The 14596-nt window shown below is 45.3% G+C and overlaps 1 protein-coding gene across 1 annotated transcript; it reads left to right on the forward strand.

Annotated features, from left to right (window-relative positions):
* The first annotated feature begins 1001 nt into the window (after positions 1–1001).
* LOC109934224 (tetraspanin-4) lies at positions 1002–13751 on the forward strand. Its single transcript, XM_048617726.1, has 7 exons — positions 1002–1099; positions 4922–5113; positions 6384–6458; positions 7379–7480; positions 7585–7713; positions 9042–9125; positions 13259–13751. Exons 1-7 carry the CDS (start codon positions 1037–1039, stop codon positions 13325–13327), a joined length of 714 nt encoding a protein of 237 aa, XP_048473683.1. The 5' UTR covers positions 1002–1036; the 3' UTR covers positions 13328–13751.
* The last annotated feature ends 845 nt before the right edge of the window (positions 13752–14596 follow it).

Genomic DNA, 14596 nt, shown 5'->3' on the forward strand with positions numbered 1-14596 from the left:
TACAAATGCTTTGACCATGAATCACAGAATCCCCACAGTGTGGAAGCAGGCCATTCAGCCCATTGAATCCTGACCGACCCGCCAAAGAGCATGCCAACCAGACCCCCAGCCCCGTACCCTTTTCCTGTAACCCTGCATTTCCCATGCCTGCACTCTATGGCCAATCCACCCTAACCTGCACATCTTTGGACAGGTGGGAAAGTGGGAATCGGAATTTTTTTTTGCATTTGATCACTTCACCTTTCACCAGCTCCAAACGTTTCGTCCAGTTAAGTATTTTTGAAGTGCAGCCACAAGTTGCAATACGGGTTTGCATCGTAGAATCCCAACAGTGCAGAAAGAGGCCTTTTTGCCCACCAAGTCTATACCAACCCACTGAAGAGCACACAATCCAGGCCCAAGTCCCACCCCATAACCCCTCATGGGATTTTTACCATGGCACATTGCTGGATGCTATAGGGCAAATTATTTTTTTTAAGCATGGCCGATCCACCTAACCTGCACAACTTTGGGCTGCGGGAGGAAACCGGAGCACCCGGAGGAAACCCATACAGACACTGGGTGGAATCGAACCCGGGTCCTCAGTGCTGTGAAGCAGTGATGCTGACCACTGGGCCACCATGCCACCCAGGAACATGAATGTGGTGGTGACCAGATAGTCTCAGTTTTAGTGAACTTGGTTGAGTAATTAAATATTTGCTACGCAATGAGAGAGAACACCCCAACCCCCCTCAGAAGTGTCCATGAGAGAAGTTCAGTTTAACATCTCATCCTGCTTCAGGGTGTTTTGTTCGCCAGACAAACAAGGACAGGCAGTAGAGCCATCGAACTGGAAAGCAAAGAACAAGCCATTTGGCCCATTGAGTCGGTGCTGGTTTTATTTTAAGGAACAATCCAGATAAATGCACCTTTGGCAGCATCATCCATATTCAGAGGCCACAAAATGAGAAGAATGTATATGATTCGCACTGACCTGTTCTGCCAAAGATGGTATCACCTCCATTTCCCTTCTCTCTTAGGCCTCAAGCAGCTCAATATGGGTCAAAGCTGTCTGCAATGTACAAAATATCTGCTGTTCATCTTCAACCTCATCTTTTGGGTGAGTGAACCCTTATCTGTCTTTTTTTTGTTTGGTAAGTTTGTATTCAGTCAGGAGTATTGCGAGGTCAGCATTGGCATGGAGGAAGGCTCTGTCCAAACAGATAAAGTGTTTGTAAACCATTCCTGCTGCGCTAGTCTCCATGTGAGATTGCCTAGACAGGAGTTACTCTGGAACCTGGCTCCTTGGATGCTGGATTAAGAGGCCCCTTGCTGCAAGTAAGACCCTTAGAGACGTTCCACACTGTCACAGTCACGGCCTTCACATGGGACTGTCATTGCCCTGTTCTGACACATTCAGGGCTAAGGCTGTCCAGTGTTGCGGCTCAACTGGTGACATTAGCCTAGTGGCATCATTGCCGGAGCATTAATCCAAAGAGCCACGTGATATTCTGGGAAAACCCAGCTTCGAATCCTCATAGGATCCCTACACTGTGGAAGCAGACCATTCAGCCCATCAACTCCATAGCAACCCTCTGAAGAACATCCCACCCAGACCCACCCCTCCCTTTCCCTGTAACCTTGCATTTTCCATGGCCAATCCACCTAGCCTGCACATGCCTGCACACTACAGGCAATTTAGGCACGGCCAATCCACCCTAACCCGCACATCTTTGAACTGTGGGAGGAAACCAAAGCACCCGGAGGAAACTCTCACAGACACGGGGAGAACGTGCAAACTCCACACACAGTCCCCTGAAGGTGGAATTGAACCCTGGCCCCTGGTGCTGTGAGGCAGCAGTGCTAACCACTGAGTCACCGTGCCGCCCAGTGAATCCCTCAGATGGTGTAGTTTGAATTCAGTTTTTTTTAAGATCTGGAATTAACAGTCTAAGAATGACCATTGTCAATTGTCTGAAAATAAAAATCTGGTTCATTTAATGTCTTTACACTGGTCTGGCCTACATGGGACTCCAGACTCTCAGCAATGCTGTTGACTCTTAATTGCCCTCTGGGCAGTTAGGGATGGGCCTGGCCAGAGTCATTCACATTCTGTGGCTGAACATGTTAGTGAATGCAAAGACCCAAAAAGTCACTGCCTGAATCTCCTCCTTCCCTCTGATATTTCTCTTCGTGAAAATCATGACCTCTCTAGAAAGATGTCATTTCATCTGCAATGAAAACAAGTCCAAACTCATCGATATAATCGGCAAAATCTGATTATCTACTGGCCTCCAGTAAAGGAGGAGAGCCAAAATTCTTCTAATACTGAAAAACAGATGATTTAAAAATGTATGTTATTCACGAAATATCAGGCTTGACGAAGTGCCAGCAAGATTAAATTTCAAGATAAAACATCGGGTAGTAAATCCCTTGATGCTACCCCTTTAATAAGGTAGGAGACCCCTCCTTCAACAGTTCAAAAGCACTCCAGGTCTCCCTCATGAGCCCAACTGCTGAGGGGGCGTGGGGTTGTGGATGGGGACTGGGTCTCAATAATAGGCTTTTACTTCATTGCAACTGTGTACAGAGTTTGTGCCAAGCGTGATAAACCTTGGCTTTTAACTCTGTTGTGTTCCAAACTGCCAAGGGAAGATGGGAGCCATGCCCAACAATTAACAGCAACCAAATGCAACTCATGGGACACAGGGATTAGGGATTAGCTCTTGAAAAAACCCTAACCCAGTGACATAACATAATTCTGAAGTATGGAGATGACCTTGGCATGTGTTGCATTTGACCGGTGCCACAGTTACTAAAATTAAACCTTTGTATTACAACCTTGAGATGTCCCAAAGCCCCTCACAGCCAAAGATGTGTCATTTGTGAAGTGCAAATTTGAGCCAGAAAGTCAGGGGTTCAATTTACCCCTCTGGAGACCTTGAATCCAAAAGCCAGGCTGAGGGAACACTGCACCATTTCAACATGAGAAATAAAATCAGGATTAGCCTTCTCAGGCCTGCTTCGCCAGTCATTATGACCACGGCTGATCGACAGCCTCAGCTTCACTTTCCTGCCTGCTTCCCCATATCCCTCGATTCCCCTGAGAGATAACAAATCTATTGATCTCTCCCTCAAATATGTTCAATGTCGGAGTAAAGTCACCATTGTCCTACAGGACTGTTTCTCTCATTTTAGAGAGAAACAACAGGTGGTGGTTTAACCTGACGGTTGTCACACCTCAGATGAGGGGAGTGAGGTTGAGAAGGAGAGTCCTTCATGGTAAATTAAGATGCTGTGCGAGTTGAATCCACGCCAAAGGAATTACTCTGCATCACTAACCAGTCATCCAGCCAAGTGAGCTAACCAGTCATGGTATAATATTCATAGCCCAATGGGGTAGAAATTCAATGGATAACACTTTTGAGTGAAGATATTTTTCCGCATCTCATCTTTGATCATCTTCTTTCTCGGGTGCCTGGATCCCCATCCAGGGGAAACAACCTCTCAGTATCTATCTTCTCAAGTCCCTTCAGCATCTTGAAAGTTTCTATTAGATCACCATCTCCTTCCAGTCTACAGAGAATATTGACTCAATTTTGCTCAGCCTCTTGTCATAGACAGTTTTCCAACCCTGGCACCAATCTCATAAACTTTCGCTGTTCCACCTTCAGTGCAAATGTATCCTTTCTTCGACATGGAGACCAAAATTGGGTGCACTCATGATATCGCTACAGCCTTCTCCAATTGTAGCAAGACTACCTTATTCTTAACTGTGGCACCAGTCAAATGCAACACATGCCAAGGTCATCTCTATACTTCAGGATAATGTTATGCAACTGGGTTAGGGTTTTTTCAAGAGCTAATCCCTGTGTCCCATGAGTTGCATTTAGTTGCAGTTAATTGTTGGTGATTGAGCATTGAAATTATGGTCTTTGCAGGTCAGTATGGCTGATCACTACCATCAGGAATACAGTTATCCAACTGAATCATTGAGGGAGGTCTCGGCATTCTAACATTATGCTGCATTGCATTGTAACCCGCACCAAGTCCCCTTCACCCTTGGCCTTTGCTGAACTAAATAGGCTCCTGGTCCAGCAGCCTCCAAACTTTACAATTCTCATCATTGAGTTCAAACTCCTTCATTTATGTTTGTTCAGTCTTATGACCCTCTGAGATTACTGTACTCCTCCAAAAGTGAAGATACTTTCTAATCAACCTATTCAGACATGTTATAACATCCTTCTGGACTAGGTGGGACTTTCTTTTTCCTTAATTCATTCACGGGATGAGGGTGTCGCTGGCCAGGCTGCATTTATTGCTCATCCCTAGTTGCCCAGAGGGTAGTTCAGAGTCAACCACATTGCTGTGGGTCTGGAGTCACATGTAGGCCAGACCAGGTAAGGATGGCAGTTTCTTCCCTAAAGGGCATTAGTGAACCAGATGGGTTTTTCCTGAAAATCAGCAATGGATTCATGGTCATCATTAGATTCTTAATTCCAGATATTTTATTGAATTCAAATTCCACCATCTGCCGTGGCAGGATTCGAACCCGGGTCCCCAGAACATTATCTGGGTCTCTGGATTAACAGTCCAGTGATAATACCACTAGGCCGTTGCCTTCCCCCAGGCCTCCTGGGCCAGAGGTAGGAATGCTACCACCTCACCACAAAAGCCCCTCCTTCAATTTCTGAACCCTTGTCCAGTTTCCCCTCCTGTGACAGATGTGTCTTCAGTCACCTCTGTCCGAACCCTGTGGAATTTACTTTCTAAAGGACTTACACCTCCCTGTTCCAATTAAGATGCCCATAAAACCTGATGGCCTTTAGTCACCTGTCTGTCTATGTGACACAGTCTACTGTGAGGCACCTTGGGATTTCTCTCCCCCCCACCGCCGTGTGAAGGATGCTATGTAAACGCAATTTGTTGTCTCCTGTTCCAGCTGGGCGGCTGCGGGTTGCTGGGAGTTGGCGTGTGGCTCATGGTGACGCAGGGAAACTTTGTGACCCTCTCCTCGTCCTTTCCTTCTCTCACCGCCGCCAATTTCTTCATCGCCGCGGGCTCCATCATCATGGTCGTGGGCTTCCTGGGCTGTCTCGGAGCGGTGATTGAAAACCGCTGCCTCCTGCTGAGCGTGAGTACCAAACCGCACCAAATTTCACAGGGACCCAGGTTCGATCCCTCCCTGGGCCGACTGACTGTCTATTTGTGGAGCTTGCGCGTTCTGCCCGTGCCCGGGTGCCCCGGTTTCTTCCCACAGTCCGAAGATGTGTAAGTGAAGTGGTCTGGCTGTGCTAAGCTGCCCGTAGTTGTCCAGGGATATGCAGGCTGGGTGGGTTAGCCATGGAAAATGTAGGATTATAGGGATAGGATGGTGGGGTGCGCTTGGGTCTCAGTGGAATGCTGTTTGTAGGGTCGGTGCAGACTCAATGGGCCGGATGGTCTGTATCTGTAGGGATTCTATGGGTGGGTAACCCAATGCCTGTGACCCATGCCCCCTAGCTGGGCAGGCATACTTAATGCCAGCTCGCCAGTCCAATTGACTCGAATATGACACTAGTCCTGGCCTGGTAGAGTTGGGGCAGGTGGAAGTCAGAAGGCCATCATTTTTAAACTACTTTGTCAAACGCACTGGAAGGATTGGGGCTGGGGTGCATCTTTTTTTTGGTGGGGGGTTGGGGGGGAGGTTGGTGTGGGTGCCCCATGTGCAAGGGGATACAACTCCTCACTACCTGATCCCTGGGATCCAGATGCCATGCTGTCTTCTTTCTGCGAGTCAGAATCATAGAATCCCTACAGTGTGGAAACTATCGCTCGTTGCTAGGCTCAGACGAGGATTTCCACCCACTGGGGGTGGGGTGGAATGAAAGTATGACCCTCCCCTCTTTCAGCTCCCCCAAACCCCCCCCACCCCCACCAACCGCAGCATGTTACAGCTGTGGGGTGGCTTGAGTACAGAGCCCAGGCAGTTGCAGTGCATGCAGTACCAAAGGCGTACCGTTGGAGGTGCTGTGTATTGGATGAGATGTGAAGCTGAGATCCCACCTTCCCTCTGAGGAGGGCATGGTACGATCCCATTGACCACCTGTTATGCAGTTTATGAGTCTGCTGTCCTCCTGTACCTACTTGACAGACACTGTTTAGAAACAAAAACACCTACACAGTGTCCAAAGGAGGGCAGAGACTTTTGGGCTGAATTGGAACTTGATTCTCACCCAGTTGTAAATAACAGATTGGTGCTAGTTTGGACCTGGGAGCAGAGGTGCTGAACATTCTACTCTGTTACTATCTGCTGCTCCCAATTTGGGACGGATGGGAGAGCGGTCAGCACTCCATGTCTTTGATTTTAGTTGCTTTCCAATGTCAACTTCTCATGACCTCCTCCTCCTCCTTCTTCCTGGCAGTTTTTCGTGGTCCTCCTGATCATCTTCCTCCTCGAAATGATCATCGGAATCTTGTTCCTGTGTAACCAGGAAACTGTAAGTGTGGGTGCTGGGCCAGCTTTCCCTTTCACTGCTCAACTGTTGACATCAGTGCCCACCCCTCTCCCCTCCCCCATTCTTAATGAGCATCGACGTCACATACATAAAGTCTCACTGCTCACTGAGGAATACTTCCCTCAAAAAGTTCGGAAATAGTGATCTTAACAAATGACAGACTGTACAGTGCACACTTCCTACTCCAGAAAATAAAATTTCTTTCTTTTCCTTCAAAATCACAAGATTACACTTGCAGAGGACATAAAACATTTTGCACATTAAATTAGAATTTACAGTGGGTGGACGCACGAACAATGGGACTTGAGACACTGAAATCCAGAAACAATGTTACTCCAGTCAATCAGCTTGGGTCCAGAATTGACTCTCATTGATCAGCGTGTATCTAATTGACCAGTTACCATCCTATCACACCCACTGATCAAGCAGCTATTGATATCGGTGTGTACTAGACCCATAATCATATGTTGAATTGGCTTTCAGAGATTTGCAAGGGTTTTATTGTTAATCTATGATTGAGCACAAACAACAGTTTCCACATTTCCCATCTGGACCCTTTTCCCTGTCCAGAAGTCAACGCCCTGGGGACACACCCAGCTCTTTTTAAGTGATCTTACACACAACTGAACTGTTTTTAGCTTCCCATCACCACATCACCTGTGTTTTATTTTTACTCCTCTATTAACCACCACCAGTAAATCACCCGTGTTTCCCGACAAAGCAAATGACCAAAGGGGAGGGATAGAGGGAGGGAACAACTAGCTCTTAAGTACAAAGTCAATGAGTTTCATCTCTACTCAGTCACCTCTGGTTTACTGTTAAAGGGGTTTGCATTTCTAATCCTGACAACTGGAACCGATAGCTTACCTGCATAAACCCACTTTATCGTCCGTTGATCCTAGATAAACCAGTACGCAAAGGAAGAGCTCAAGAACGGCCTCCAATTCTACAACACATCAGGAAACGCTGGGCTGACCAATGGCTGGGACATCGTGCAGACTGATGTAAGGTCACGTGCTCTGGTATACCATTCCTGTCGGCTGTTACTGACTAGAGAGATTGACTAGAGTGAAACTGACCATCTTTGTGTATTTCCTTGCCTGTCCAGTTCCGGTGCTGTGGTGTCGTTCATTACAAGGACTGGTTCAGCGTCTTAAATGGAACCAAAGTGCCTGCTTCCTGCTGCTTCAAGCTGGTCCACAACTGTTCAACTAATCCTAACACCTGGTGGAAAGATGTGAGTCTCGAGTCGGATGTCGATATCTGATTAAAAAGAGATCCCAAAGGGGAGTGTTATTGCCTAATACCTGGGATGGGCAAGTTGTCTTATAAGGAAAAAGTCAGACTGAGTTTGTATCTGATGGGATTTAGAAGAGAAAGGCAGCTCAATTGGAATATATAAAATTCTGAGGGGGCTTGACCGGGTAGATGTGGAAAGAATGTTTCCTCTTGTGGGGGAAGCCCAGAACCAGGAGGTCACTGTTTACAAATAAAGGATCATCCGTTTAAAACACAGCTGTGGAGAATCCTTTTCCTCTCCGAGGGTTATGAGTCCTTGGAAATACTGTCCACAAAAGGTGGTGAGAGCAGAGTCTTTGAATCTTCTTTAATGTAGAGGTGAATAGATTCTTGGTAAGCGTGGAGGTGAAAGGTTGTTGGGGTTAGACAGGAATTAGGATTTGAGGTTACAGTCAGATCAGCTATTGAATGGTGGAGCAGGCTCGAGGGGCTGAATGGCCTACTCCTGGTGAGAGAGTGTGTGGTGGAGACTCACCGTGTGGATTAAATTGAAAAAAAGTTATGATTATTTCTTTTTTACAGACAAAGGAAGGTGATGGCCTAGTGGTAGTATCGCTGGACTGTTAATCCAGAGACCCAGATAATGTTCTGGAGACCTGAGTTCGAATCCTGTCACGGCAGATGATGGAATTTGAATTCAATGAAAATATCTGGAATTAAGGTCTAATGATGACCGTGAATCTATTGTCAATTGTTGGAAAAAAACCCACCTGGTTCTCTAATGCCCTTTAGGGAGGGAAACTGCCATCCTTACCTGCTTTGCCCTACACATGACTCCAGACCCACAGCAATGTGGTTGACTTTTAACTGCCATCTGAGCAATTACTGATGGGCAATAAATGCTGCCTAGCCAGTGACGCCCTCATCCCATGAATGAATAAAGGACAAAAAAAGACATGGATATGGGCATCATTGGCTGGGCTAGCATTTATTGCCCATGTCTATCTGTCCTTGAGAAGTTGGCGGTAAAGAGCTAACTGCCTTCCTCCTATTTATCCCTCTCAATTAGAGGTGGAACGCATTTGTAATTGGAAATACAACCAGAGGAAATATGTAGCAACTCCTTTGAGTTGAGCACTGTACAGCGTTGTGGATTGACCCGAAAAGTCTTTAAAGCTGCATGTCAATCCTAGGGTTTAATTGGACTGAAGACAAAAGTCGAAACGTTAGCTTGCTGTCTTCCCATGGATGCTGACCTGCTGTGATCTCCAGCATCTGCTGTGATTTGCTCCTGCTGGGGTTTAATTTGTTCCCTTGTGCTGGCAGGCCTGCTATGAAAAGGTCATCGAGTGGTTGAAGGACAACGTTGTGGCTGTCTGCATCTTTGGGCTTTGCATCCCAGTGCTACAGGTGTGTTCCTTTTACTTTACCTCAACTATTGGGAGGACCCTGCCTTGGGCATGCTTCTCTCATCCACAACCAGACTTAGTGTCACCAATCATAGCATGTTGCCATGTAAGTACAGCCAGCAATTGAGGGGAAATGGTATGTTAGTCTTTATTACAAAGGGATTGGAAAATGGAGACGAAAGACATCTTACTAGAATTATACTGGGCAGTGGTGAGGCCACATCTGGAATACTGTGTGCTGCTCTGCTCTCCTTTTATCTAAGGAAGAATATTCTTGCTCTACATGGAGGGCAGTAATGTTTCTCTCCAGATAATAACCCTCTGAGATCTCTGCATTCCTTCCATTTTAGCGTCTTTTGGCTTTAATCATTCTATCATTGACAGCCATCTTTCAGCTGCCCAGACTCTAGAATTCTGTCTCTCTCCTAGGCCTTTCTGTTCCTTTAAGATGCTATCTAAAACATAGCTCTTCTGTCCTCATCTCGTTGGTTTCTAAATTTGTTTGATCATGACCCTATGCAACACTCTGGGTTGCTTTATTATATTAAGAAATGCTTTTTAAATGCAAATTGTTGTTGTAAGATGCTTTCCAATGTAATGAATTTAAAACCCGAAACCTTGTCTTCAAAAGTCTTACGGTCTACCTGTTCTATCACTGCTACGTTCTCTAACCTGGTAACCTCTCTCCCATGTGCTTCTTAAAAGGTCCCAATGCTGGTTTGTGAGATAGAAACCAAGACACATGTTTATTGACTTGCTCAGTTTTACCATCCCATTCCACATCCAGCATACTGCCTATTCATATGCTTAAAATAATTAACACTCATCTGCTTCTGATTGTTTGGAATGTTGTGGTGTAGTGGTAGCATCCCTAGGTTCAAGTCCCACCTGCTCCAGAGGTGAGTTATAACATTTCTGAAAGGTTGGTTAGAAAATGTAAACAACAACATGTTTGACCATACACCAACAATCCTTGTGCTCATTCATGGAATTCCTACTGTGACGCTTCCAGAGAGCATCCCACCAGGATCCAGCCCCATAATCCCACTGTGAATTCACCTAACTTGGACATCTTTAAACTGTGGGCAGAAACCATAGCACACGGAGGAAACCCACACACACGGAAAGAACATGCAAACACCACACAGACAATTACTGGAGGGTGGAATCAAACCTGGGTTCCTGGCACCTGTGAGGCAGCAGTGCTAACCTCTGAGCCACCTTGCTGCCCTTGCCTTTTTGTGTGTCCTACCCCTCCCTTCTGTTCAAATTGTCACAGTCTGACTTTCCAGAACTTTTTCCCTAAACGCTTCACTCACTCCTTTCCTTTTAAACCTAGCACAGATCCCATCTTTCACAACACAGCTTTCAGTTCCTGTCCCAAATGGCTTAGCATCATACTTTTTCTTTCATTTTCTTTCCAAAGAGCCTTGAGTTATTTTCTGTCTGAAAAGTGCTCCGTCATACGTAATCTGTGATCTTCTAGCACCAAGCTATTTCTTCCTATCTTATCTCTACCTTTATCCCCCTTTGTTCAGTCTCTTCCCACTTCCATTTGTGATTCTTCTGACACATTACAAAAAAAAGTGTCATTGCAGACTCAAAGCATTCACTCAGTTTCCCTCTCCATAGATGTTGCCAGACCTGCTGCGGTTCTCCAGTGTTTGCCTATCTCTGTCTCTTTTGTTGCTCCCCTGTCTTCTCCTCTCATTTCTCTCAAGTTCTAATCTTGCACAATTGTCTGTTTTGAGGTATCAGCCCTGGTTCAGTGGTAGCGTTGTTATCTCCAAGTCAACAGGACCTAGGTTTAAGTCCTCTTGCAGAGAGTTGAGCATTTGGAGCAGGTTGACATTCCCAGTGTAACAGCGAGCGAGTTGTCTTTTGGATGAACATCTTCAAACAATGTCCAGTCTGTCAGGTTCTCACAGCATTAATTGAGCTGAATAAGCTTTTTTGTCACATGTACTCAAACGAGTACATGCTCTGGAGAGGGTGCAGAGGAGGTTCACCAGGATGTTGCCTGGTATGGAGGGTGCTAGCTATGAAGAGAGGTTGAGTAGATTAGGATTATTTACATTAGAAAGACGGAGGTTGAGGGGGAACCTGATTGAGGTCTACAAAACCATGAGAGGTATAGACAGGGTGGATAGCAAGAAGCTTTTTCCCAGAGAGAGGGGACTCAATTTCTAGGGGTCACGATTTCAAGGTGAGAGGGGAAAAGTTTAAGGGAGATATGCGTGGAAAGTTCTTTACGGGGAGGGTGGTGGGTGCCAGCGGAGGTGGTAGAGGCGGGCACGATAGCGTCATTTAAAATGTATCTAGACAGATACATGAATGGGCAGGGAGCAGAGGGATACAGATCCTTGGAAAATAGGTGACAGGTTTAGATAGAGGATCTGGATTGGCGCAGGCTTGGAGGGTCGAAGGGCTTGTTCCTGTGCTGTAATTTTCTTTGTTCTTCGAGTACGGTGAAAAGTTTATAAGTCACCACTTACAGCGCCATTTTAGGCACAAAGGTACAATCCTTAGTTACAGAACAGAGAAATGAAGAAAAAGTTACATTACAGCTATCACGCAATCATAGGATCCTACAGTGTGGAAACAGGCCATTTGGCCCAACAGGCTCACACCAGCTCTCTGAAGAGCATCTCACCCAGGCTCACCCCCTTACTCTATCCCTGTAACCCTGCATTTCCCATGGCTAATCCACCTTAACCTACACATCCCAGATCCTTGGCACTGTGAGGCAGCAGTACTAATTACTGAGCCACTGTGCTGCCCCAAGCTATACACTGTATAAGCATAGATCAGAAAATCAAGAAGCAAAGTTTAAAAAGACAAATATCACAGTCTCTGTCCAAGGGCATAATTTGAAGAACAGCAACATCCATAATGATGACGGCCTTTAGCCAGGACACTAACCTATTAGACTTAGGTTTCATTGTCACATGTACTCAAGTACAGGGATACAGGAAGACGGTGAAAAATTTACAGTGTTGCCATTCATGGTGCCATCTTTGGTAAAGAGTAGAAAATCAAAGAAATAAGTTAAAAGTTCAACATTTAAGTTCTTGTCAGTACAAAGCAGTGAATAAGAAATAAAGTTAAAAGTTCCAAATGATAGTCCTTCTTTAGCCATGGGCCTGCACCCACTCCACACTGGGCTTTCCCTCCAAGGGCTCGATCTCTTGATCCCCACACCTCCATGCTGTCATCTCACCGCCAACCACCATTCTCTCTCTCCCATGCTCCTACCTTGCAGTCATTATCATATAGCTACTTGTGAGAGCCTGCTCTGCACAAATTAGCAGCCATGTTTACTCTATAGTGACCACACTCTTGAACGTTCTTTTGTTGACACTTTGGGGGTGCTACAGAAATGCAAGTCTCTATTGTGCAGTTCTCAAGTCTTTTCCCAAAAACTGTGGCGTGGAAACCAAAACAGAATTGAAATATCCCACCTACAGGCTGTTTGAAATCCTTAGTTCCTCACATTCATGACCTTTATGTCTGTCCCAGAACCGACTCTGCCCCCTGTCTTTAGAACCTGAAAATAAGGCAGGGGTGAAAGATTGACCTGATTTATATATCACAGGATCCCTACAGTATGGAAACAGGCCTTTTGGCCCAACAAGTCCACACCAACCCTTAGAGTATCCCACCCAGACACTATGGGAAATTTAGCATGGCGAATCCACCTAGCCTGCACATCTTTGGATTGTGGGAGAAGACCGGAGCACCTGGAGGAAACCTGGTAAAACAAAATATCGTAGGATGGTAGATTAGACCCTGACTTTTTCTTGTTGTAAAGGCAAAGATAAAGTGTTGTGTTCCAATTGCAATTCGACTGGTCAAACATGACGTTAAGCAAAAACACAATTTATTCAAACACTATAGTTAGAATACAGCAAAAGAAAGAAGAATTTGGAATAACTTAACTCTATTGGAAAACTTAACAGAATAATAGATGCAGTACCTATTAATAATTAATATTCCAATGTAGCAACACACCTGGGGCAAAAAGGCAGATTCAGAAATCGGGTTTCTCACATGCAATGCCTGCAGCAGGAAGAAAATCCCCAGTTTCTAGCTGTAACCGAGAATGTTTCTTTGTTTATTTTATTTTTTCTTCAGATACTTGGGCTGATTTCATCGTTGGTGATGTACTGCCAGCTTGTGAAGTCTGAGAAGCAATACAGCTGAAGTAAAGCCATCGTTTTCTCCGAGTCTCCTTGGACTCCTGCCTCTGGGAATTCTGAGATTTAGTTCTCTGTCCTGTACATAGGCTCTCATCAAATAGACAACTGAATGAATGAGTACCCTCGACAGGGCTGTAAGACCTCCTGCAGCATTTTAAAACCATTATTAAAAAAAATTATTTGAATTTAAGATTCCTTGCCAAAAAGAGAGAGGAAACGCAGACGCTGTTGAGTTATTTAATCCATAGGTGCTGTAATTAGAAGCTGCAATGTTATAACTGCTTCCTAATGACATCACGTGCGAGGTCCAGTTACGCTCTTTGTCAAAAGCCCCTCCTCAAGAACGTGCACTGTACACGTCTCTAAAGTTAGTAGGAAAGTGCTTTCACTGTCGGAATGTGTATAATAAACCTGTTTTTGTAAAAAAATAAGTTCCCGGTCGTGTTTTCCCAATGGTTTTGCATTGCCGAGACTCCCAAAGATGACGCTGCCTCACTGGGAGCATTTTGAAGATAGGGTTACAAGAATTTCCAATCTAATGCCTTGAAAGTAGAGTTGCAGGTAAATAGAGTGATGACAAAGGCGTTTGGCACACTTGCCTTCATTGGCCATAACACTAAATGTAGATTGCGTATAGGAGTTGGGATGTCGTGTTGCAGTCGTACTGGATGGTGGTGAGGCCATTTTTAGGATACTGTGTACAATTCCAGACCCCGTTCTATTGGAAGGGTATTGTGAAACTCGAGGGTGTGCAGAAAGGATGTTGCCCGGAGTGGAGGGTTTGAGCTATAGGGAGTGGCTGGAAAGTCTGGGGGTGTTTTTCCCTGGAGTGTCGGAGCGACTGATTACTGATTTTAAAAAAATCTATTTCTCTCCACCTTGAATATGCTTAATGACCCAGCCTCGAAAGCCCTCTGCAGTTAAAATATTCCACAGATTCACTACCATTTGGGGGAAGAAATTCCTCCTCATCCTGTGTTAAATGGGTGACTCCTTAGATTATCCTAGACTCTCCCAAAAGGGGAAACAGCCTTTCTGCGTCTACTGTTAAGAATCTGGTATGTTTCAATGAGGTCATCTCTCATTGCCCAATGAGTACAAGCGCATGCTACTCGACCTTACAAGTGGAAAAATCACCGATTGTGGAATTGTAGTTTTGATACAGAATGGAAGAATGTCATATGACTCATCATATCCAAGTTGGCTCTTGACTGTCCTGCCTTTTTCCAGTAACCCTACTTATCGTAGAATCCCTACAGTGTTGAAGCAGGCA

This window comes from Rhincodon typus, chromosome 37 (assembly GCF_021869965.1).
Source record: "Rhincodon typus isolate 14 chromosome 37, sRhiTyp1.1, whole genome shotgun sequence".
Lineage (NCBI taxonomy): Eukaryota > Metazoa > Chordata > Chondrichthyes > Orectolobiformes > Rhincodontidae > Rhincodon > Rhincodon typus.

What these genes read in the sequence shown, in the direction of transcription:
- LOC109934224 (XM_048617726.1), top strand. Translation starts at nt 1,037, where the DNA reads ATGGGTCAAAGCTGTCTGCAATGTACAAAATATCTGCTGTTCATCTTC. An exon ending in ACCGCTGCCTCCTGCTGAGC is followed by an intron (nt 5,114 to 6,383) that starts GTGAGTACCAAA and finishes TCTTCCTGGCAG; the next exon opens with TTTTTCGTGGTCCTCCTGAT. An exon ending in CTAACACCTGGTGGAAAGAT is followed by an intron (nt 7,714 to 9,041) that starts GTGAGTCTCGAG and finishes TTGTGCTGGCAG; the next exon opens with GCCTGCTATGAAAAGGTCAT.